At 49.5% G+C, this 24,670-nt stretch overlaps 1 protein-coding gene across 1 annotated transcript; it reads right to left on the bottom strand.

The window, feature by feature from the left end:
• Window positions 1-6,141: 6,141 nt before the first annotated feature.
• On the bottom strand, window positions 6,142-24,266 carry LOC126548438 (vitellogenin receptor Yl-like). The gene is made up of 31 exons (XM_050196586.2): window positions 24,138-24,266; window positions 23,696-23,821; window positions 22,860-23,252; window positions 21,933-22,049; window positions 21,115-21,462; window positions 18,448-18,619; window positions 17,933-18,330; window positions 17,758-17,877; window positions 15,927-16,143; window positions 15,573-15,755; window positions 14,938-15,138; window positions 14,337-14,548; window positions 14,011-14,136; window positions 13,558-13,674; window positions 13,383-13,499; window positions 12,922-13,155; window positions 11,853-11,972; window positions 11,530-11,661; window positions 11,139-11,291; window positions 10,857-10,976; window positions 10,422-10,541; window positions 10,231-10,356; window positions 10,015-10,175; window positions 8,908-9,131; window positions 8,559-8,771; window positions 8,174-8,370; window positions 7,928-8,050; window positions 7,633-7,738; window positions 7,259-7,424; window positions 6,734-6,892; window positions 6,142-6,436 (listed from the first exon to the last, which is right to left on the bottom strand). The coding sequence occupies exons 1-31, from the start codon at window positions 24,184-24,186 to the stop codon at window positions 6,290-6,292; spliced, it is 5,397 nt and encodes a 1,798-aa protein (XP_050052543.1). The 5' UTR covers window positions 24,187-24,266; the 3' UTR covers window positions 6,142-6,289.
• Window positions 24,267-24,670: the final 404 nt, after the last annotated feature.

The following is a 24,670-nucleotide window of genomic DNA, read 5'->3' as shown; positions in this document are numbered from 1 at the left end:
CACTTTGGAACTGCGCCATCTGCGAAATATGTCAAAACTAAAAATGAATTTTCAATGCATTGTCGACGCTACGCTGCTGCCTTTCCGAGTAAGTGGTCTCTTCGTTCTTATGGGTTTCCGCTCCTAGCCGTGGCTTGTTCCTGTGCGACGGCCCCGCCCGGCGTCTTATACGCTGATAAACAATCTCTTCTGCACTCGCTATTCGCTACTGCATCTTTCCTCAGTTTCCCAATAAATAGCTAGTAGTTCGAGATGCCCTTGCAGCTTTTACAGATATAGCTTCTTTCTTTTCTTTGTTTTTCATACATCGTTATAACCGCAGGATTGGCAAATTTTCTTTGTAGAAAGGACCCGGACCTACATAATATTACCGTTGACGCTCTTGAGTAAACGAGTATATAAGTTACATAGAGTATTAAATACAGACATCATATACAGACCTCAAAACATCAGGCCTCAAATTGTATAATTTACGAGACAAAAGGGCTTAGATACCCACATCCCACGAACCCCAAAGCGATCTGAACTCGCCAAATACCTTGTATCGAAAAGCCTCCAGATAATTAAATATCAATTTCGAAGTGCAACACTCGCACAACTATTCGAAAATCTCAGGCCAAATTCTCTGCAGGCGTGTAGCAGCAAGGGCTCTCATATACCTGATGACGCATAATGAGCAAGAAAATTCCGCATACTACAGGAACGCCGCGGAAATATATACAGATGCGCAAAGCGCTGACTCTCATTGCTGGCTTTGTTGTTGTTGTTGTTGTTGTTGTCGTCGTCATCATCGTTTTGTTGTTGTTGTTGTTTTTGTTGTTGTTGGCGGACCAAGGCAAGAGCACACATATCCATCTGGTAACATGCCCTGATGCTTTTCTGAAAGTACTTAAAGGCAGGTGGCGCAGCTCGGACGCAGGCGGCCCGACTACACCTACACTCTTGCAATGCATCGACATCGCTCGAATATTCTTCTTGCGTGTACAGCGTTAGATACTAAGAAATCTTCTCCGCCTCGTTCGTCTATATATTACGACGCCACGAGGAGCTATCCATACCTCAGGACTTTACGCCTGAAGACAATAAAAACTCCTGAATTTCTACTGACTTCGCCTTTATTTTTCCGTGCACTCTACGAGTGTACGAAAGCACTCTTGTTTCCGTGCGTGAAATGTTGCTTCTATCTGGACAGCACGTCCACCGACTCCATGTTTATCGAGAGCTCGGCTTGCATAGGGCGTAGGCCGCCTTAATACCGTTCGCTACACTCCCCTGAAAAAGAAGAAAGACAAAGGGGGACAAAAATGCGACGATTTTGCAGCAGCCATTTGTACGTATCTTAGTTGTTCCTTCACTGTAGATGGATAATACCACTAAGTCCTAACTATGCATGTGTGCCGATCATGCAAACACGCTCTCATTCGTCTACTATCTATGCAGGCGCTGCCGGAATACCAATTAACGTCGGCCCACAAGGCAGTGAAGGCCCTTTTGTGCTTTCTGAGAACGACTGGCCTACGCAGCCTCTCCGCGCTTGCATTCGCCGCGTCTTTACTTCCTCTAGCCTTCTCAACATCCCGTTCCCCTGTTTACCTCCACTAGCGTAGGGTAGACAGTCAGACGTCTTTCTCGTTAACATCTCTGCTTTTTGGCTGCCTTTTCTCTCTGCCTTTCTTGCTCAACATTTACACCTTGTCCTAACGCTTGTTCTTTATTATCCTCAAGTTTCCGCCAACCAGTTATTTTATTCCAACGGCTTTCATATGCCAGGGCACTAGTATATTCCTATTATTATTGATTTCTATTTATTATTGACCCCACGATCATAACTTTCGTGGCCCATAATGTTTACGAGAAGGCTGTTTGTTCAGTTCAGAATGATGACTGAGCCAATGTTCTCAAAACAAGTGTTCTAAAGCATTAGTGCTTGTGTGCGAAATGTAGTCGTACTCTAAATCCGCTCATAAGAAGCACACTGGCCATTTGTAATGGGCATAATGCTTGTGAACACGAAATCAATGCTTCAACAGTGAGCTGTTGTATTTTCTTCTGCGTGCGTCTGGCCAATCTCAAATCAAGAATAGACTTTGTGCTCCTATATCTTCATTCAGTAGCCCCAAGTTTCTCTTATTCGATGTCAAATTTGGTGCGTGCGGAGCCTCTCAAAATCTAATGTGTGGCAACCTGTAAGACACGTTTCATTGCGTCCCCTAGGCTGGATGGTATGACCTCTCGACAGCAGTCACCAGGATCGATTTAAATTTCGGCCAGTCGATGCATTGGATGGCTCCGGAGAACTTGGAGCTAGTCAGCCCCTCAATCGTGAGATAAGCTGGGATGTGGTCACTTCTCCGCGTTTCCAAGTCCGAGAACCATCGAACCCTTCTGCTAAAGGATCGCGAAACAAAGCTAAGGTCGAGACAGCTACTATACGCTGTTCCTTGCAGATAGGTGGGGCTTCCATCATTTTAACAAACAAAGTTCTCGTTCAGAGGCAATGGACACCAATCTTCTTCCTCTCGAGTTAATCTTGGAGCTTCCCCTGAGATAGTGGTTGGCATGGAAATCTCCAGTGATCCCCCATGGCTGTGTAGTCGTTGTCAAAATTTCCCGTAAACGCTCGCAGTTTAGACGACTGAATGGTGATAAGTAGGCTGCCAGAATTGTGGAAGCGACCTTGCTATTCTTCACAGTCAAGCTCACGTACTAGTTTCCATTGTCATGTGACACTGGGTGACGAACACATGTCAAGTCACGACGTATGAAAACAATCATCTTGTTGCATTGCCTTGAGTGGAGGACATAATGCACTCACACCCGGACAGTCTGATGTAAGATGACAGGTTTGGCTCACAAATGACAATAATGGGAAACTGATTCACGAATACAAACTGTCGAAAGTCGGACATACGCGACTTAAGTCCTCTGGCGTTCCATTGAAAGACATGCATTCTGTACATCCTCTCGGAACGATGACATCTAGTGGGCCATTGCTTTTCCCTAAAGCCGCAAGAACTGGACCAAGGGTGTCCAGGACCTGCAGCGCGCTCTGCTCCGACGGGGTTTTCATGTTGCTTAGTAAATTACGCATAGCATTTGTCAGTGACCGCAACATTATTATAACCTGGTGATCATCGGGCGCCGATGCATCAGCGGTTTGTGAGGGTGATGATTACGGCGGTATTCGAGGCGTCTCCGTGGCAGGTTGTGCGCTTGGAACTGCGGGCCACTCGGCAGGATGATCGAGTCTTGCCACTTTCTTCGTTTTCCCGGTATCTTTCATGGTGGCGCTCGTCGTTGATGCAGCAGCCGCCTTGGCGGAAGACGGCGTGTTGTTTGTTGCGGCGTTTCGTTGCGCTTTTCGGCGGCGACACCGTCGCCGCCTAAGTGCGGCAGCTTCGCTGTGTGTCGAATTATCCCGAACCATGCGCTTTAGAACCGCCAATCGCTTCCGGACCCCCGGGCAGTCCTTCGATGAGGCTTTGTGGGAACTACGGCAATTAGGGCACTTGAGAACAGTCGCGCGGCAGGCGTCTTCTGAATGAGATCCAGCACACCGAGGGCACAAAGCATTGTTCACACAGACGCTCTTTACATGGCCAATCTTGAAGCCCTTGCGGCATTGCAGGGGCTTCGGTATGTAAGGTCGAACTGGATGGCGGATATGGCCAACTTTGACATGAGAGGGAAGGCAGGAACGATGAAAGGCGGCACAACCGGAACGAATGAGGTGGCCGTCGGCGTGCTATCTGGTAGGAAGCTTCAGGCCGTCAATCGAGCACGCGGATATAACGCGGCATACTTCAACGGCCAGGCAAAAGTGTGCCCACGCGTGCGCGGTTACGCAACACTTTACTGTATGACGCTGCCCTCCAAAAAAAAGGGAAAAAAATAATAAAGGCCAGTCAAGAGTAGTTGAGATCGAAGAAACAAAGTCTTCTTCGGCGCATTAGTGTACCATGCGGTTTGTGGTTTAGACTGCACTACCTTCGGAACTGGCCGACATTTTTAGACTTCACTATCTCCGTAATCGACCCAGAATTATCGATGTACAAAGCCATACTTCCGGTACTGGTTTTAGGTGTGCGCGCTTTGAACGAGCGCATCTGGGATTTAATTTGCGCTTTTTGCGTTAATTATGCATTATTACTACTCCGCACATAGATCGACCTACCTGTGTCTTTTTCGTTCAAAGTTTCATTTTGACGCCTTTGTTGTCGTACGTGCACCCTGCAGAAGGCCTCGAATTGTTTAATTTGACGAGACCAATGTGTCCAGACACCCAGATCTCAGGAACTCCAAATTGATCTGAATTCGGGAAAGAAGACCGCGTCTTCAAAAAAAAAAAAAAAAAAAAGGAAGGACGGCTTTTCCTGGTGGTGCGGTGGTACAAGAAATGGTGTCTCCATCCAAAACGAAGAGGTGCATATATGCTTGCCATCAAAGATGCAAATCCGTACGCTGGAAGCAGTGCATACAATAGTACCAATGACCAGTTTTACGTGAGAGCAGAGTCCGACGACTAACGCCAGTCTTTCCCAGGAGAGTAGAGAGCCGCGATTTTTTTTTTTTTTTTCTACGCGTTCAGGGCCGGCGTCAGTCACGGCCACGTCGCAAGAGACGCGCTGCATGAGCTGGCTGGATAAAATTCAAGCATCGTTGCGAGCGCAAACCAGACCCGGATGCGTAAGAACGCCTCGGCCTGCACATCACTGCGCATCGAAATATTTGCCTGTCGGCGCGCTTGTCACGGGCTGCCTAGTTGGAGCCTAACGTCACCAACGCTTATCAACAGGCGGGAAAAAGTTCCGGGGCCAGGCGGCAGCAAGGGGGATATAGGAGACACGTCTCGCTCGCAGCCATTTTCGCACCGCGAATGAAAGTACGTCATTCCCTAAGGAGTTTCCGCAGGCTACTCGAGTTCGAAACCAGGACTATCGCGAAAAAAAAAAAGGAGCAGGAGAGAAGCATGAAGCCACTTTAGCGAAAAATGCGGCGTCAACAGACAACTGGCGAGAGCATGGCCGTAGCAGCGGCGGTTTGTGCGAAATCTCGGTGTAACTTTAATTATGACGTGATGGCGAACGTTACTGGGGCGTCATAGCAATGGCGATTCCGCTAATGCAGCTGCTAAGTGTGTATGATAGCAATCTCGTCAAAAATAAAAATGCAGGCGTCGAGTAATACCGCCTGCGCGATTTCTACAGGATCCATAGAGTGATTCACGAGGATCACATTGTGGTGCAAATTCCTTTTGTTGCAAATCAAAACCTTCCTCGTCCTTTCAAGGCGATCCTGCTCCCCTATACCACTGAAATTTAACTGTCGCTTGCCGCTCCTCGTACGGTGACGCTGTGTGGTGGTTCGCCTATAGTCACTGACGAACATCGCGCACCTTATATTGCTGCCAAGTGACACTGGGAAACAAGAAACTTCAGCGATGTTGAAGAAAAAAAGTACATTTACAGGAATATATTTATGGGAAGATAAGACTAAACCTGCGAACAGAAAATGAAGGCAAAAGCGAACTGCCTCTGCAACATTGCGTTTCCTTCTGTACCTGGCACAGAACGGCAGGACAGAGCCACCAGACGCACTTCGAGTCAGTGAAACATCGATATAAGCGCTCGCTCGAAAAAGATTTCCACTAACAATGACCCCATGAGCTACATACCTGCGGCCAATGACAAGAATTTTAGCGAGATAGATTTGCGTAAGGACCCCAGAAGAAAATTTACGAACATTCTGCTCGCACTGCGTTAGAGAGCCTACGCGCCGCGAGAGTACGATACCTAGCTTAAGATGCGAGGAACAACTACAGGCACGTTTGTTGAAAAAGGCAACAGGGTCTCTCGATCTACGGAAAGGGAGCGAGCTTGTTAGACAAGGAACTGGCGAGACTACTGCACGTCGTAGCAGTATAGTTCATATGAGAACTACGTCAAAGCTAGCCGAAGCTTGGCGTATGGAAAGATGGCCTAATACACCTTCCGCCTACCATGCAGCGTACGACTACACGCATCCGCCGAATTGCGCAGCGGAAACAGGTAGTTGATCTGCCGCATAGCCACCCGTTGAGAATATCTATCCCACAGGCAGAACAAGATTGCGACCAATGGGAGAAAGACAAAGGAAGCTGGGTGTAAAAATAGACTGCTTTTTATTTGTTAGATAAAAGCCATTTTGAACAGCAACATCTTAAAAGCTATCTGTAAGTATACAGAGCATGTATAAATTAAATGGCACTCATTACACAATATACAAACGGGTGACGTTCGGCCTGCGACCGCTAGTGCTTCCGGAAGAAGAAAACTTCGTTCTTCGCAGCAGAGTCTGTGGCAAGGGAGCACGTGGATTTGTCTTTTGAAGACGAAGACTGGAGAGATTCGCTGGAAGACCACCGCTTGAACTGGCCATCATCGGCGAGAAGCTGCGACTGAAAGAAAAGGGGCAAGTTAGTGCATGGGCACAACATCTAGAGAAGTGTTGAAGCAGGCAAGGTGCCAAGTAAAACCGTGCAATTTGGCTCACTGGGAGTAGCCCCAATGTAATCGGTTCGAGAAAACACTGGAAGGATGAGAAAAGCGGCGGATGCGCGTCTTCGTTCAAATATGCTGAGGAATGGTGAAGTATCAAGTTTAGCATCGCCGAAGACACCTTGAGTTGAGATGTAAGGATGATACAGGAGTGCAGGCTAAAAGCAAGTAATATGGAGAAGCTGCGAAGTGCATACTTTACGATTGGAGAACGCAGGATTGACGAAACCAGGGGCAGGGGTCATGGCGTGGTAATCCTCATCGGCGGCAACAGGGTGCTCATCCTCTAGCAAGCCCTGCCGCTTCCTGAAGGTAGGTTTCTTGAAGCTGATTGAGAAATCCAAGGCCGCAAGCTTCTCCCTAAGAAAGGACATAAGAGCAGAGAATTAAGGATTCTGGGTTGTTGAGGTTCACTAACGCGTACGAAAGCATCGACCATGTGGGAGAAGGCACAATGACAACATCTTCAGAAACGAAAGCAAGACTTAACGAGATGTGAAACTATGGCCGACAGACCAATAACGAAAGACCAGAACAATGTCTTACTTAATGATGGAAGCCACTTTGTAAGTGAAGATTGCTCAATTTAGCGGCATCCAGTGCTATGTTGAGGAAGTTGAAACAGGATATAGATCGACGGTAAACGAGGTCATAACTGCGCCAAGCCGAAATTCGCACTCGGAAGGCGAGCAATGATTGGTACGACAAACATGCTGTCAGACTTGCCTGTTTCTCCGGTAGAGTACGTAGCCAAGGACAAGCAAGGCCACACACAGGATGCTGACTAGGATGGAGGCAAGCGCTGTAGAGTGCGAGCCTGACTGCTGAGGCAGCGGTGAAATAACCATGGTATCCTCGCAGGAAAGTCCATTGAAACCGTTGAGACACCTGCGAGAAGGTTTGCTATTCGGATATTGCGCAAATATGCGGCGAAATTGAGATGAGTCCCGAGTTTCATAGACTAGCTGCAGACACAAGGGAAACTTAGTACGGGCATGGATGCTGGAGCAAACGTGGGGTGCATGTAATCGAATGGCTCAGTCTTCATGTGAAGTTTACTCGAAGAGGTCGCGTTACGCATGATCCAGTAACTTACTTGCAGAAGTAAGAACCGTTGGCGGAGATGCAGCGGCCACCGTTCAGACACACAGGATTGCAGAACTGACCAAGGACGTCGGAGCTGGTCAAATTGTAGTGGTCATCTGGGTGAGGACAGGGGAAAACTCGTGTGGCGACACCCATTTGCTCGGCAGAAGGTGTGAACGTATTCGTAAATATGCTGCAGCAGCGTAGGCTAACAACGCAGGTGGGTAAATTCGGGTCGGAGAGGCGAATGCGTAGCAACGAATCCTAGGAAGTGAAGATTTTTTTTAAGCCAAGCGAAATCTTACCGGATTCTACACAGGTGTGAGCGTCGTGTGCCAGAGAGTAGCCATGAGAGCAAGCACACGTGTACGCACTAGGGTTCAGCAAGCAGACGTGTGCGCACTGGTTGCGGGCGCAGCGGTTTACACCTGGGTAAATATAGCAATAGGAAACGAAAATGCGGGGTTGTAAAAGTGTACAACGCAATAAGAGCATGCTGGTTAGATTCTTGTTGCAGGCTAGTGGCTAATAGGAATAAGGCAAAGTTGTACCACTTGGTTGGTGAACAGCATGAAGAACTTTGAGAACCGTGGCTTTGGCTGTGCCGTGATGTACAAGGCCAATGTTTGTGCCGGTGTATTTGTTGCAGGCCATCAGGGAGTCGGAGCCCCAGTCAGACCAGTACAGCCAGTCTTCGAATAGAGCGATGCTGAAAGGGCTTGACAGGCCAGCACCTCGGACCAATTTTCTGTAATAGACCATTGAGGAAGTAAGCGGAAAGCCACGTTTGAACGACGCGAAGAATTATGGGACATGGCCGCGCTGCAGGCAACAAGTTAGTGTGGGCTGTTCACTATAGCCACTGCTGCTTAAATGCAAACGGCAGCAGGTGCAAGTTACGGGTGATTAGAAAGGGTTACAGAACTGCCGCCTCACCGCTGTTTGCCATCGTATGTTGCACTTTCAATGACATTCTTGTTCGCGTCAGACCAATAGATGCGCTTATGAACGGCGTCAACGGTAATGGAGCAAGGCCACAAAATCTTATCCGTGAGCAAGACAACTCTGGTAGTGCCGTCCATGTTTGAGCGCTCAATGAGGCCGTGGTTCTTGTTGACAACTTCATGCCATACAGCCCAGAACATCAACCTGAAATAATTCAGAGGGTAGAAGTATACCATCTCCGAGCTGTTGGACACGCAACATCACTTTGAAATGTGGGTAAAGTCCAGTAGGAAATAGTACAGCATAAGCAAGGAAATAGTGACCAGGAAGACTTACTAACCCATCGTTAGCAGAAAGTGCAAACGTGTTAAGGTGCGAGTACGTCGTGTCTACGACGTCGGTGCAGTGTTGGAATGTAGGCTCGCACGCTTGGATGTGAACCCAGCCGTCGGTGAAGTAAATGTTGCCGGCGACCCAGTCGACCGCAATATGGTGGGGCTTGTGGATGTCTTCGAGAAGTGTAAACTGCTTGCCGTTACCGACGGTCATAACGTTGATGATACCCTGAGAAGTGGTGAAGCACCAGTTTAGGCGAACAGAAGTAGTAAAAGTTATGCGACAGGCAAACTGAGCACTACGAGAAGTCAAAGTATTCGGCGAAGGGATGAGCTGAGCATGCAAGGTGACGAGGCGCAGTAAACATGCTTGAACTATATGCCCTGCTGGTATATACTCGAAAAGACAGCCAGGAAAGAGGAAAGGCAGGCAGGTTAACCAGAGGGGAAGATCCAGTTTGCTAGCATAAGCTGGGGGGAGAGGGGGTAAAGGAGAGATGAAAGAAAGGGGCATAGACACACAAGCACAGCTGGGCAGTGTTGTATACCGTCGCCGCACAGCACAGTAGCACTTGCAGTATTAGCAACATCTGGTAAGGCTACAGCCACTTGTGCAATTCTGTTGCCGTGAAAACGGCAACAGTGCCCCCGTCGCCCTCCACTGCGATGGCGACTCGAAGGTGTGCAGGGTGGCTAGGAAAGGGGGTCATTGAAGCGTCTGCTTGTACTTTGATAACGAAGTGTACTTAAGGCACTGAAAGGAGGTTCCGTCATCCAAGTATCAATAGTCGACTCGTGCCGCTTACAGGTGTGCTCTAAGCGCCGGAGAAACGGCTCAAAGGTGGCAGTTTATTTTTGGCAACAGAAAACGGAATGAAAGAATGCCAATACAATGTTGAATTTAAGCTTTCGCGACATCAAATACATGCAGATTCCCTGCCAGAGTTACGCACGTACTGGGTTAGCAGCAGCTATCCGGGATCATATGGTACCGGAGAATCGTCATGTCAGTTACGGGATGAAGTGCGCGAGTGATAAGGCTGCCATCAGAAGGCAGCAGTCGCGAATGTAAAGCACGTGTCCAACAGGTAATGCATGCGAAGTATAGGTACCTCGTCCATTTCCGTCCAGAAGATGGACTTGTCAGCGACGCGGTAGTCCATGCCATGCATATCGGAAAGAGAATCTTCAGCAAGTAAATGCTGGGCATGACCGTGCATTGAAAAGCTCCGGATCTGGTTAGGAAGCATGTAGAGCAGGAACGCTTCGCCATCTGAAAGCGCAGTGCCAATTAGGAATAAAAATCGGTGGCAACAGGCATTACGTACATTGAACCTTGCAGTACCGGCGGTCGACACCAAGGGCGTAACCATCCGCGCATGTGCACTTGAAGCTGCCCTTAGAGTTCTGACAGAAGTGGCTGCAATGGCCGGGAGTTGCACATTCGTCGACGTCTGGAGGAGTTTCCCAAGAGGATTAGGTTAGTGCCGCGTTGGGACAAAAAGAGCGCTTAACCTACCATCGCACGATTTGTGGTCCGAGTTCAGGCGGTAACCGGGTTGACAGGAACAAATCGGACCAATTGGAGATTCCCGGCAGATGTGAGCGCAGCCTCCATTAGCGGTGCCGCAATGCTTGACTGCAAGTATTAACACAGCACACAGGCGTTGCATGTTAACGCAGTGGCGACTTGAAGAGCAGCGCACACAGAAAGCCAAAATTGGCCAGGAAGCGCAAGTCTACTCGACTGCAGCCTGAAGAGCGAGTCGTAAAGCAGTAGGTGCTACAGAAATGAGCGCGCCATGCCGTCACGAATCGCCGGCCTCCGGCTTAATGCACATGAACGACGATTAAGGGACTTGCGCAGCGGAATGGGGCATGTGTCAGAGCCTGGAGCTGGCAGTTTTCCAGATGAGTAAAGTGAAAGCTGTTGAGAGAAGTAATGGAACTGTACCGCAATGGCTGCCTTCATCCGAGAAATCGGCGCAATCTGTGCGTCCGTCGCAGACACGGGTCCAGGCGATGCATTCGTGGGAACCGCACTGGAATTCGTTGCCCCAGCAAGCAGCCACAGCTGTAGAAAATGCAACAGGAGTTAAAGACTACATAGGAATGGAACGCCTAACTATGGTAGCAGGCTCATTTGAGAAAGTGGTAGTGATAATACGGCAAGCAAAAGACAACGCCACCTTTGCAGTATTTCGCATTGCAAAGGAGGTGCGAGAATAGCACTCACTTGTTGCGGCAACTTGCGTGGTGGGGTGACATCGAGGAAGGAGTTCATCCATGCCGTCGCCGCAGTCGTCGTCACCATCGCAGAGCCAGCTTTGCAGAATGCAGCGCTTCGTTCCAGTGCAGAAGAACTCCGCTGATTGGCATATAGGCGCAGCTGTGAAAATGCAATACCGAGAAGTCTGCAAGGTGTGCATGAAGGTATGCAAGGCCACGCAGAGGGAGCGGGAAATGCAAGTTTCGCTAGGACTCGAGTGGACGAAGCGCCTCGCGTGCGCCCACGCGATGAAGCTCTACAAGTTTACAGTAACCTCAACCTTGCTTACGATGTCGCGTGCTCGAGTTGACGCTGCTATGTTGATGAGAAACTAACGGGGGCATAAGGAAAAGCTTACAGCAGTTGCGCTCGTCCCTGCCGTTGTGGCAGTCGACGTAGCCGTCACACATGTCGTGGGCGTAGATGCAATGGCCATCACCACAGTCGACCATGCCCGTGGAACACTGCGATCGGTTGACCTTTGCATAATCTGAGATGGGTAGAGCAAATGGGTGAAGCATTAAGGACTCAGGTGAAATGATCCACGAAGAAAGCAGCGTCGCCATGCTAGTAACTGCGTAATGGATGACCTTGAACGGCAACGAGACATCGCCGTTTGATTAAAGTTCATGGATGGATATTGGGTCCCGAACATTACAACGAAAGAGCGGGCAGGCTCACCACAGCCAACTTCGTCTGAGGAGTCTTCACAGTCGTTGTCGCGATCGCAGCGAAGCCTCTTGTCCAGGCACTGGCCGTTGGTGCAGCGGAAATCGTCCACCAAGCAGGTGAGGGCTTCGGCTGCGGATGCAGGGAAAGTGATGCAGCAATGTTGGAAAAGGTGATGAAAGTAGTGAGCGAAGCATGGGCGAGGAGGTAGGAATCCGGTGTGGAAGAATAGCTTTAGGAACGCGTGACCGAAACGAACTTTATCGTCATGGAAATTGTTCTAGGAAATAGATGCGACCACTGAGGTATTGAAGGAGACTTTCGAATGGTGGCGGTAATGGTAGTTTTATCTGAAAAGTGAGGTGGACAAGATTGACGAACTTGTAGAAGGCGGGTCATTGACGAGTTGTGTAGAACCGGTTGGAAGCAAAACATGCCGATGTTCGAAAGAATGGCCTGGAAAATGAGACTTTTGTCAAGAAGCGGAAACGCTCAAACGGAATGTTCGGAGTAGCAAACGAGAATTCAGGGCACGCGTTGGACATGCACAAATGAAGGAATGGTTTACTGAAGTCATGCAATTTACAATACCTGCTGCTGGTGACTGGCATATGATTTAGGACTACATAGGTTTGCAGTACTTGGACGTGCGACAAGGTAAACTTTTGGCAGAGTTAAAGGCAGACCTCGAAAGTGACAAGATTCTTTAATCATATCGTCACCGCCGTAATGCTCAGTGTGGATCGGCTTTTGTTTAGGGACTGCAATATGCATTGGGAAGTGAAAGAAATGGGTAGTCGATGCGTTACCAGAACATCGCGATTTGAGACCGGTAAGTTGAGCTACCGGTAAACATGCCTAGTTTCATCTGTGCTCCACGCTGTTGCGTGTTGTGCCAATGATGCGACAGAATGGAGGAAAACCAAAGGCAGGGATGGTGACCAGAAACTTACGTCGAGGACGGGATCAAGGGATAGAAAGACGAAAGGGAAGGAACGACGTGGTGAGCACGCACGCACGCGGAGCACGCATGCCCGTAGGTGCGACAAGTAACCATGCAACCACAATTAGATTCACTTACTGCAGTTTTTTTCATCCGAGGAATCGGCGCAGTCTGCATGGCCATCGCAAGTCCAGTCATGCGGAATGCACTGGCCATTGGCGCAGCGGTCGTGACCGCTCGGACAGCGTACACCGCTGCAGTTCAGCTCGTCGTCACCATCGGGACAGTCTTCAGAGCCATCACAGCGCCAGTAGAGAGGGACACAGACTCCGCTGCGGCAGGTGTACTGGTGGGTAGCGCAGGTCTGCCGGGCTACGAAAAGAAGCCTGCTTTGCAAGATGTACGAACACGTTGACGTGAGAAATGCGACGTGCGCTGCATTATTGAAGATTAGCGCCATTTATTGGGTGGTGCCACTGGTCACATTCTGCGTGACCAGTGGCGCTGGAGGAAGCCACGCATACGACTTCCGTATACGATAGTACTTGATTAAACAGAGGCACTAAGGCTTCTCGGAAGAAAAAAAAAGCAATTCTCACTGCAGTTCTTTTCGTCGGAGAGATCGCCACAGTCGTTGTAGCCATCACAGTGCCATTCCTTTTCAATGCAGCGGCCGTTGGAGCAGGTGAAGTCAGTGGAGGGACACTTGGCTGGGCCTGCGTGAAGGAGTATGGTAGCCTAATGGGAAGGACCTAAGAATATCTAAAGCAATACCACAAGATGCTTCGTCCGCATTGTCTGAGCAGTCCTTGTGACCGTCGCACCAGTAGGTGGCGGCGATGCAACGGCCAGCGCATGGGAGCTCGTGTGGACGGCAGGTGCCATTTTCAACTGAAACAGGCGAGAAAAGGAGAGACTGAACTGGTATGACGTGAGCAAGCCATCAGTGTCGCTATCGGAGAAAGACACGCGAGTCCTCGGTTTAGCGTCGTAACTATTGCAGTTTATGTTGATGGCTTAGGTAAGTGTACGGGTGACCAACATGCACACCCGAATTCTTTGGTTTGTTTCGTCGTTCGGTATCCATCGATCCGTGGAAAATAAAATCCACAGTTGAAAACAGCGAGAGCTATCCGTTGCTTTCGACGTCCTCATTCAATCGCGCCGAGATCCCATCATGGAATCTGAATTAACTAGCCCGCCAACGTGCAAGAAATTCAAAAGTACCTCGACAGGTGGTGGTGTCAGTGTTGAGGGCCATTCCAGGTGGACAGAAGCAAGAACGGTCTGCAGTGCGAACAGGTAGGCAGGTGTGGGAGCAACCGCCATTATTTTGGCCACACGGACCGGGTGCTGCAAGACGAGAAAAGGGACGGTAACGACCTTCAGTTGGCATGAAGGGACCGGAGATCCGGAAGGCACGCAGGAAAAGCGGGGGGGGGGGGGGGGGGGGGGGGCAAGGAATGCTAGTCCGAGGACATGACGAGCAGTTTGTGAAGTGTGCTAGTGCAGCAAATAGGCGGGTGAAGAGGGTGCAAAGTCTGAATACTTGCCGAACGGTGGAACTTGAGATGCGATGATCACCCGCCTCGAATAGGTGCCGTTCCGTTTAGAAGGTAGTGGAACGTGACGACGAAGGTTGGGCTCGACAGACAGATCGATGTACTCGAGGGAGGAGTGGTCACGGGATATCCAGTGGATTTCATTATGCGCGGCAGACACAGAAGAGACGTGCGCTTTCACCTGTTGAACGATGAACGGGGTCCTGAAAGGAAAAGAAATGAGAAGAATGCAGAAAGGCATGCGTTAGTGACGGGAGGTGCTCCAAGCGGGCAATTACGGAGAAATGGGTAAATGCGGGAAGTGGCGGTCATGCACTGTAAAAAGAGCGAGGTATGACATGCACCATTACAACGCATCTATTAAGACAATGGAACGGTGGTCGTATTGAGTAATGGAAGTGCATAGATAGCTGTGACGTACTAGCTGGAGCTTGTGAAGCTCCAATAGCTTACCTCGGCTTGAAGGAGTAACGAGAGGGGGACTGAAGGAATGCCGGCGAAAAGAATAGGTTATAGAACCGACGTGTCAGCCACACTTCAGGCTGCGAGAGTTCGCGTAAACGTGCTGCAAGAAGTTGTTCAAAATGCTTACGCGGAGAACAAGTTGCGAAGGTCTAAGGATTCGATGGTTCCACGAGTGGCGTCAGCCCAGACGAGCTTCCGAGCTACAAGATCGACGCTGAGGGAGACTGGAAGCAGTAGAGTGGCTAAGGGAAGAATCCGGGGGCTTTGGCCATCCATTGTGTACGAGGTGATGGTCGGTGCATCACCGGCGCTCAGCACGAAAAGTATGCTGTAAAGAAACAAGTGAATGTGCAGAATTGTGTAGTCCTGGAGCGCGATGTGCTGGTGAGACGCAGCAGCACCAGCACCAAGCTTGTGGCGGTGTATCCCTTTGCTTATTACAGCCTTGGGTATAAGGAATTAGGTTAAATTAAGGGATTTGACTTGCCAATGCCACCCTCCGATGATAAGGCACGTGGGATTAATGGCGACCACCTGGGGTACCTTAAAGTGCAGCTACAGGGAAGGAAACGGATGATTTCATATTTTGCCCCCCATCTAAATGTGGCCGCCGTTGCCGGGATGTAATCCCGTGACATCGCACCTAGCAGCGCAATACAAAAGCCACTAAGCAACCACGGCGGTTGCATGGGTACAAGCAAGCTATTGTATAGGTGGATTGCGTTATGTCTACGTGAGAAACTAAAGAGTCAAAAGGCTTACCCAGCGAAAGGGTAAAGAGCAACACCAACTGGTCGGCGGAGGTCGTCCCGGATGATGGCATGACCGGAACCATTAGCACGGCACACTTCGAGCGTGTATTTGTCAGCGTCCACCCAGTAGAGAAGTTGATGAGCCACGTCGAAATCCATGCCGAAGACGGAGCCAATGTGATCATGGACGGTCCTGCAAATGAAAGGAATGAAGCGGAAGTAGATGCTGTTGCAGTGGATGGCGAGAACTGCTGATGAACGGAAACAAAGATTCAATGCCGAAACATCGTGCAGTAGGCAACGAGCCTCTGAAGTCCATCGATACCATGTACCCTCCATGCAAGAAGCATAGGTGAACGCCTACCATTGATTGAAAGTGTTGACGTTGATCGCAGACAGGATTTCGTGGCTATTGTCACTGTAGTGGAGCGTTTGGTTGGACCAGTCAAACGCCAAGGCACTGATCATTCCCAAGTTGGAAAACGGCAACGCTACAGGGAGAGGAGGGCCGACCCGGTCGAGATCAATTTTGTAGAGCAAGTCCTCTTCCGCTACGACGACGAAACGGAAGTCCTTGGTAACTGAAAAGAGATGCGTGCAATTTAACGCGAGAGCAAGAATCACGTCAGGAGTGTGGCATCAGTCATGCGAATGATGCAAGGGCGGCGCGGGTGAGGTTACGAAGCCCAATAGCTCTCAAGCACGCCAATGATTGACGCCTAGATTGTCTAAGTTGCGGTTATTGAGGCCAGACATAATCTAGACCGATAGAAAAGGGCCGCAACCCTGTGAGGGTCAACGACTGAAATATACGGCGCCGCGAACGAAGTCCGAAATGGCCGACGCCGTATATGTACGGCGCCGTCTGTGCGTTTGAAAAGCGCGCCAATTTCCCAACTTTTTTTCTGTCATGTGGGACTTCTCGCGCGCCTCCCTCTGTCTGCGTTGCACGATGTGTTGTAGCGCTAGTTCGCTCCCGCCAGTACCATTCGCGCATTGGCGTACGGGTGGGTGGCTGTTTGGGCTTTGTTCCGCGGCGGTTTCGGCATGCGCTTGCAACTGATGGCAGTCTCGTTAATAATCGCTCAAAGGGCAACCGCTTGTTTCTCACTCGTTTAGTGCTCACGGGGGTGCGCACAGGAACGATGCCGCCGTGCATGCGTTTCCGTTGCTTTTTTTCACTCGCGAAAATTAATTGCCTCTGGCTGTCGAGAAGTTGAAGATTAGCGGTAGTTGGTCACAGGTAGTGCTTTTGACGGGCACACAACGACAGTTTTCTTGAGTGCGGGCACCTATGCAGTTTACGGACCACGGGATCTCAGAAAATTCAATATACGAGTAGCCTTAAAAGCAGCCAGTAAAATTGGGCATCACAATGTTGTCCACATATGCCACAAAAGGCTGGAAATGGGAACAAGCCGTGTCTTGAGACTGAGGAGATATTCAGCTTTGTCAGATCTCTTTGTCCGTACACTTTTTGGTCGACTGTACATATTAGTGTAAGAGGAGGAACATTTGAGTCTTGCGAAATATTGTCGCGTGCGCATTGTCAAAGCCGTGAACTGTAACAATGCATCAAAATTTGAATTCTTTTAAGTTTAACTTTTTTTGACTGCTATTCATGAATGAAGAGTACATATACGAACGCAAAATATTTTTTCACCCTTTACGGTCACCCTAGAAACATTACGGTAAATTTTTTCGAAATAACTCGAAGTGGAATATGCAATAAAAAATAGACCCCGGGCAGTCGCATATGGCGAAAAAAAAATCGCCCCAAAGGGGTAAGAAAGCACAAGACAAAGACATTGTGGATTTGTGTTCTAGCCACTACGACTATGGGACCGAACAGATAATATGCGAGACAATTACAAGTCAAGAAAAACAGATGCAGTGCATCTAATAAACGCACGTGCTTCTCGTGCATTGCTAGGTGGGTGCTCGCCAGCACACGAAATGTCGTGCACACTGAGCGTCCGCCAGCCAACGAAGTTCACCGATGCACAGGAAAGTCAAGATTTGTCCGGAAACAGAGTGCGCGAGGTGTGGCAGCGGGATCAGCAAGTTTGCGCGTTGTCAGATAAAGAATGACGTCAACGATTGCAAGTTGCGAATAGAGCAGGAAAGGCTAAATGCTAGATTTTTGAAAGGCAACGTCGGCGCAAGAAATAGCGGCGGGGAAGCGAGCAGCAAACCTGTGCAAGAACGCTTGTCTGCCGACAGCTTGTATCCAATGCGGCACAGGCACGTGTAGGAGTCCCCAGAGAGCACGCAGATGTGATCACAGGGGTTGGCCCAGCATGGATTATGGATGCCTAAGGAAGAGAAAGGTTAGGGTAAAGCAGGAAAATAGAAAAAGAAAGTATGTACCTCGGAGGCGTAGGACTGGATGGTAAACGTGAACACCCATGATGTGGTTGCCGTTTTCACGCAGAACGCGATGGTGGTGCTTGCCGGTGCGCTTGTTGCTGGAGTCGAGGGAGTAGGATGCCCAGTCGCTCCAGTAAACGGTGTCCTCGAAAATAGCAAGGGCAAAAGGGTGGAACACATCTTCGTCCATGACGACAGCTCGCCTCAGGGTGGCGAGTTCGAGATATTCCAGCCTGGAGAGCTTGGCGTCGCACCAGTAGAGACGGTTGGTGGTGTGATCCAATGTAAGACCGTTAGGCCAACCAAGATCGGTCGATACCAATTGCGCGACGTTGGTGCCGTCCATATTCGAATGCATGACTGCCGGCTGCGCGCCCCAGTCTGTCCAGTACATGGTCCTGCATGGTTAACAGAAAAAAAGAGGGGCGAGGCGTGGAAACAGGTGAAGCGGTTGTGCCGAGCCACGCGATTTACAGAAAGAAACTGATGTGCAGAATTTGGTACAAATTGCATACTTCTGCGCCGGGTTTACGATGATCGCACGAGGGGAATCTATGGAGTCCGTAATGAGGGCGCTGCAAGATAGGCCATCTGTAGTGCATACAAGGATGCGCTTGACGAGAGAGTCCGTGATGTAGAGGGTATTCGTAACCCAGTCCAAAGAAAGATCTTCCAGTAGAGTTTTTTCTGCAAGAAATGGAAAGGTAGATGCAGTTAAAGACGAGAGAACCGAATTTTACACCAGTATGGTGGCGAGATTAGCAAGGAGTAGCATAGAAGTTCACGTAAGTAGCAGGTAAACGCAGCAAAGAGCTAGCAACTGGATTCGCAGGCGGGTAGGACACTTATGAAACGTCGCAATGAGGTAAAAATAAGGCAGTTAGAAGCAAGCTTACGAGGCAAAGTTCCGCACTCGAACTGAAGTGAAACAGGCAGGCGACGGTAATGTTAGCAAGCGTGGTGGGCGAATCGAACACCGCTCCGAAAAGATTGCAACCTTTGGGTTGCATTTCGTCCCGGAATAATAGTTATCCGGCTTGCCCGCATTTCCTTTCTAACGCTGCGAGCCCGGTACTTCCTAGTCACGAGCGGCTTGCGCGTTATCAGCTTGACACAGGATTCTCGACAGGAAAGTAGCGAGCGCCGAGTTTAAGAGAGGAAACGCAGACAAGGCAGAAGACGATTGTTTGGGGCCAAGATAAGTCTCAAAGCGTGTGATCTTTAGAGTTCAGTGTAGACTCGGCACTGCTACATGAGCGCGCCTAAGAAACATGCTAGAACTATGCGCCATCCGATATATCGAGTTCGGTCTCGAGCTGCGACACGAACATGAAGCTGGTGTGGTAATTTCACCACCGGAGTTAAAATCAACGCTTTGGGGCAAAGAAAAGCATCTCCACATATTCGAAAACGCAAACAGCGTTAGGAGTGCTTAGAAAACGCCATCGTGCGGATACTGGATGGCGGGACAAATGCTGTGCATGAACAGATACGACGGCAGACAAACCGACGGCTCTTCGGAAGCATGTAGTAGGACGGTTTTAGAGTTGCGCAGCAGGAAACTGAAGTAGGCCGTCATTGAGTAATGGCCATAGAGTGGCGAAATACCCCAGAGGGAAATGTGGCGCTAGTGTTTACGGGGGTTCTCCGGAGCGTCGCTGCAACCTACATGGGAAGGTCAGGCTTCGGACTTACTGCAATCGCGGCGGTTCCTTGCGGCGCAGTAAACGAAGGTATATGCAAATATGAACGAGTAACATCTAATTTCTACAGCATCATATACAATGCACGACGTTACATAAACTTGGTACGACTTGGAGATCGAAGTATGGTTGACTACGGTGTAAACCAGGACACACCAGGGTGCGCATTCTCGTGCAATCCTGTTCAGAATTTTACGCCAGAGAACAATTAGCTTTTATATCAGCAATAACAACCGTGCACGTACTGATATGAAAATAATCGTGAATTTATGGAAAGAAAACTTATGTGACAAAGTGTTGCAACCGTGAGAGGAATGCTACAAGTGTCTGCTACGACGCCGGCTCGCTGCGAACGTAAGACTTCTCGCAGACGACAGGCATTTGCGAACTCGCGCTCTTTCGAAAGACTGCGTCGGCTGTAACGGTTGCTGAACGTCTTCAAGTACGTTTAAGCGAATCTGCTGAACTGCTAGCAGGGATGCTTGTCGCGCATGAGTATGCGTGAAAAGCGTTACGGTGTGGCTTTGCACTTGGCCATTGTAAGACTCGACTACAGCCAGGAAGCAGCAACCTTTCTTACCACAAGTTTGTGCTCTCGAAGTCCTAAAACACGCATTTGAATGAGCACAAACGAACAATGCATAATGAAGCCCTCAAAAAAATTTGATTGTCAAGGCACTAGAAGTACAACTGTTTGTCTTGTATCAGTAGGGCCTTTTTTCTACTCAGAAGTTTCATAAAGTACATAACGCTACAGCGCCAACACAACGCACTTTAAAAACCAAGGTGCAAACTGAAAACATGTTTTAACGTGTACGATGCCGTCGCTTTCTCGTCAGGGCATCGACACCACACCGCGACATAAACATCGTCCCAGCCGCTTGCCCAGCGCAGTGTTTTGCGTTGCACCGTCCCACTGCAGGTTATAGGTATTGCGATTAGAATGAAACCAAAGCAGCAAAAAATATGTTTAGACGATGTTTCGTCAGTCAATGGAATGCCAATCCGTAGCCTGTACTTCCCATTATTCCCATGATGGTTGAACGATCGTAGCGCCAGATTTGACCTTTAGTTATAATAGGAAACGATAATGGCATTCCGAGGGATGACGTCGGTTGTTTTAAGCATGACTGAAAGTATAGTACTGCTCAGTTTGATTTGTAGACAAGAGTACTGCGCGAATGGCCCGCGGTAAGTTGCAATTGTAGTGGAAACGGATTTATGCACGCAGTGTATACATTGGAAAATTGTTGCGACGATCACGTTGTGTACGAGCTACGGTGGTAGCTTAGCTTTTAGACGCAGAACGCATACCTGCTGCGTACTCCGAAGCCTAAGGATACAAAGCGCTACGGGACCCTTAACGTTAGGTGCGCCTATGAAGCGATTGAAACTAGAGTATGTGAACTAGCAAGGAAGGAGACTGAGTATCACGGGGCGCTAATCACCATGAGTGCTACAGATGGTAAATAGACTTACCTGCACTGAAGAGAGTTTTTAAGCCCGAACCATCAAGGCGGCAGGAATAAACGGACGACTCCTGTGTAGAGACATCGGTCCAATACACACGACGCTGGTCGCTGTCAAACTCCACGCCGACGGCCTGAGCCTCAGCCGGGTGGATTTCAAAATAACGGTTGGATCGAAGCCAGAGGCCACGAATCTCCTTTGTGTTTGAGTAGAGGAGAAGCGGCTCAGGATCCCGTGCCTTGCAGAAGCTTTTGTCGGCGAGCTGGTAGCCCTCGAGACAGTGACAGGAATAAGACCCAGGAGAGTTCGTGCAACCGTGACTGCAGACGTAAGGTTCTTCAGCGCATTCGTCGACATCTGGAAGCAGTGGGTAAAGATTCAATAATTGCTGACGGTGGAGCAGTAACCGATGATCCCAACAGGGAATGTAGGAGTCGTGCGAGAAAGTACCCCTTATTCAAAAGCATTCACAACATACGGAAACTAGTGGACGTCCACGAGTGCACGGTGGTCTTTTAGCGGAAATAAAAGACAGTCAAGGAAAGCAAGTTCAACGTAGTGCGGTGGAAGTCTCTGGGGGCGAACCTCGAACCTAAGCCGCGACGGTCGTCCACGAAACGTGGCGCGTAAACAGTTACGAACGAACCGTTCCCAGGGAACGAACCTCTGTCAGCAGTCGCCATAACGGCGTGAAAGAACCAAGGCTCGTGCACACCGATCATTCCGCGCGGCCGTGAATGGCGAGAAGTGCCGTCGCGGCAAAGTTGCGAGGCCACCGCGCAGCGAAGAAACTAGCGAAAGGTACGTAGCGCTAATGATAGAAGTACCGGCACATGAGATGTGGTCTGCCATGAGGCGGAAACCCGGGTTGCAGTAACACGTAGAACCGTTGGTGGCGACGAAGCACCCTTGGCTGCATTTTTTCTGGCTGCACTCGTTGACCTCTGCGAAGGTACAAAAGAAAATCCATGAAGGTAATGTCACTTGTAGCAGGAATGTCAAACACCGTTACAAGCATGAGGAAGACAGTGAGATGATAGCGACTTGATTTGAGCCAGAGGAAGCCCACGGCTACAGCATCATGTCAAAGAAAGTCAACGGCTTGCGAGACTCTTCACGGCAGAAGGCCAAAAGGGTAGTACTTGCCAGTTTGGTTTAGTGTTTTAATGCGAAAGGCATTACAGGCCCCACGATATGAAAATGCGGCGTAGTCCGCGAAGGAACCGAATAATCGTGTGAAAAATAGCCGAGGGCAGAAAATGAGAACAGGTCAATGAGAGAATTTCTTTGACGTGGCTCCGGCAGGTTCCCGTAAACGAAGTAATCTGAAGCAGCAGATTAGCGCGGCGAGTTGGCGTGGTTTCATCTCGAAAATCTGCGTGAAAATTACGAGCTAGAGAAACCACAAACGCGGCAAGCACGAGCGCACGTGTTATGTCTGTCTAGCTCGCCTATGCATTTTTCTCGTAGTTCTTGTGGAACAACAAAGGCCGTTCAATAGAATATTGGGTAAACTGGTATGGGTGGAAAGCCATTAATGCCCAATTGAACGCCGCTGAGCGAGCCTTCGAATTATGAACACAAGGGCAGGCGAGCGCGTTGAGACGCTTGGCGCGATTTCAGTTGGCCTTACCGAGGCGGAGTTAAAACGCATACGAGAGCTTGCGCGGACGAACGGGCAGAATTATCAGGGGAAGGGCTATTAATGATTTCGTATTGCCACACGTAAGCAGTGTGCCGAAGTTTTTACTCACTGCAGAACGCTCCTTCGTCAGCGCCGTCGCCACAATCCTTCCGGCCGTCGCACACCTTAGAAGGAAGAAGACACTGTCCGTCCAGGCACGGGAAGCGACCCTGGTCGACGTCGCAACGAGGCGCTACCGTGGTGGGGGAGGAGTTTGTAGCAGCATGACAGTTCAATTCATCGGAAGCATCTGCACAGTCTTCCGTTTCATCGCAGTGCCAGTGGTTAGGGATGCACTCGTTATTATGACAGCGGTAGCCGGTGCAGTTGTTCGAGTGGCAGTCCAGCTCATCGGAAGAGTCGTGGCAGTCTGCTTCCCCGTCGCACACCCATATTTCTGGGACGCAATAGCTGCCGTCGCGGCAGGCGAATTTGTCCGAGGGACATCGGTGGGCGTGGTCACCTATACGACGTGAAAGCGAGTAGTAAGTTAGGCGTATGGAACCACCGCGGCATTGGCAGAGACTAATTTACTGCGTAGCAGCCGAAAGCAGAAAAGACCAGTTTCTGTGCATGCAGAAAGAAAGGCGGAGAAGAGGGTAAAGGCAGATCGCGGTAGTGAAGCGCGGCAGTTTCTTCAACATACGAGCGGTAATACATGAAGAGACCGAAACAATGGCCCGAACACGGCCGCGCATACATGCAAGAGACGAGAAAATGAGACATCCAGAATTGTGGTGAAAAATTCAGACGAAAGATCTAAAGTGCAAGCTCTTAGCTGGAGGGCATGGCGCCGGAACGAGCAGCTTCCCTTCGGGAACGCGTGAGCATTTACGAACAAAGTCATGCCGAAGTTGCGCGATATGGTTCGAGATAAAAAAACCGATGCAATGCAACACGGCTTACTGCATCCGGTCTCGTCCTTGTGGTTACCGCAGTCGTTCTGGCCATCACACCTCCAGAACATGGTGATACACCTGTCGTTGCCGCAGTCAAACCAGCCTTGCTGGCACTCGCAGGCTGCGTCGCCCACTGCAGTAACAGTACGACACTTAGGAGGAGCACAACGAATGAGGCACGCGAACTAGTAAGGACGTCGTGCTGGAACGTGCAGGAGAAACCGTTCACGAATTACACCAGTATGTATTTCCTTCGCGAAGTTCAACATCACCGATGCTCGCACACATACGATTACACAAGCATCAGCCAAAATACATCCCTCCACGTTCTAGGAATAAGTGTTTAGCTCCGAAGCTGCGTTAAAGTACGGTGAAATAGACTGCGCAAGAACAAAAACAGAATGCTAGACATAGTACAGTATACTGGAGAATAAAACAGTGGCTCTCACCCAGATACAAAGCAACTGCTGCCAGCACAACGCACGCGACAGACTTCATACTGCTACCGGACCAAGTGCGTCCGAACGCTGAGCTGCAAACAATTACGAGTTCAATGGCGAAGCATGCCGGTGACGACGCCGGCGGCCAACTGAGCGGTTGCTCGCTCAAGCTTTATACTTATAACACTTCCACCGTAATCACTGGCCAATCACAGTACCATATTTAAGTGACATCATTGTTCAAGTACACGTGGCCTTTGGAACAAAATGCTTCATTCAATACTGCAGGCTTCGTCCTAGATAACCAATAATCTATGGAACAATCAGTCGTCGCGACCATATGTATCCTTCCTCCTTTTTTTCTGTTTTTGTTTGCTTGTTTTCTGACCTGTAATCCCAACCAAAATCTCTGAGACACGATTCTTGCCGAGTAAGCGACAGCTATCCGTATACGGGTTAACGTCATGCCGCGCAGCTAATGGCTGCTAATGTCTATGTATATGAACAGGGAACGGTGCATGTAAAGCTTCTTGGCCTTGTGG

This window comes from Dermacentor andersoni, chromosome 1, assembly GCF_023375885.2.
Source record: "Dermacentor andersoni chromosome 1, qqDerAnde1_hic_scaffold, whole genome shotgun sequence".
In the NCBI taxonomy this organism is placed as follows: domain Eukaryota; kingdom Metazoa; phylum Arthropoda; class Arachnida; order Ixodida; family Ixodidae; genus Dermacentor; species Dermacentor andersoni.
The sequence above is the reverse complement of the archived record's forward strand: the minus strand, read 5'-3'. Positions and strand labels throughout refer to the sequence as shown.

Bases quoted from the DNA above. Each gene is read 5' to 3' on its own strand.
- LOC126548438 (XM_050196586.2), bottom strand. From the start codon at position 24,186: ATGAAGTCTGTCGCGTGCGTTGTGCTGGCAGCAGTTGCTTTGTATCTG. The intron at 23,253-23,695 runs GTAAGCCGTGTT...CACGTCGTATAG, and splicing joins CAAGGACGAGACCGGATGCA to GTGACCACGCCCACCGATGT. The intron at 10,357-10,421 runs GTAGGTTAAGCG...AAACTCCTCCAG, and splicing joins GGACCACAAATCGTGCGATG to ACGTCGACGAATGTGCAACT.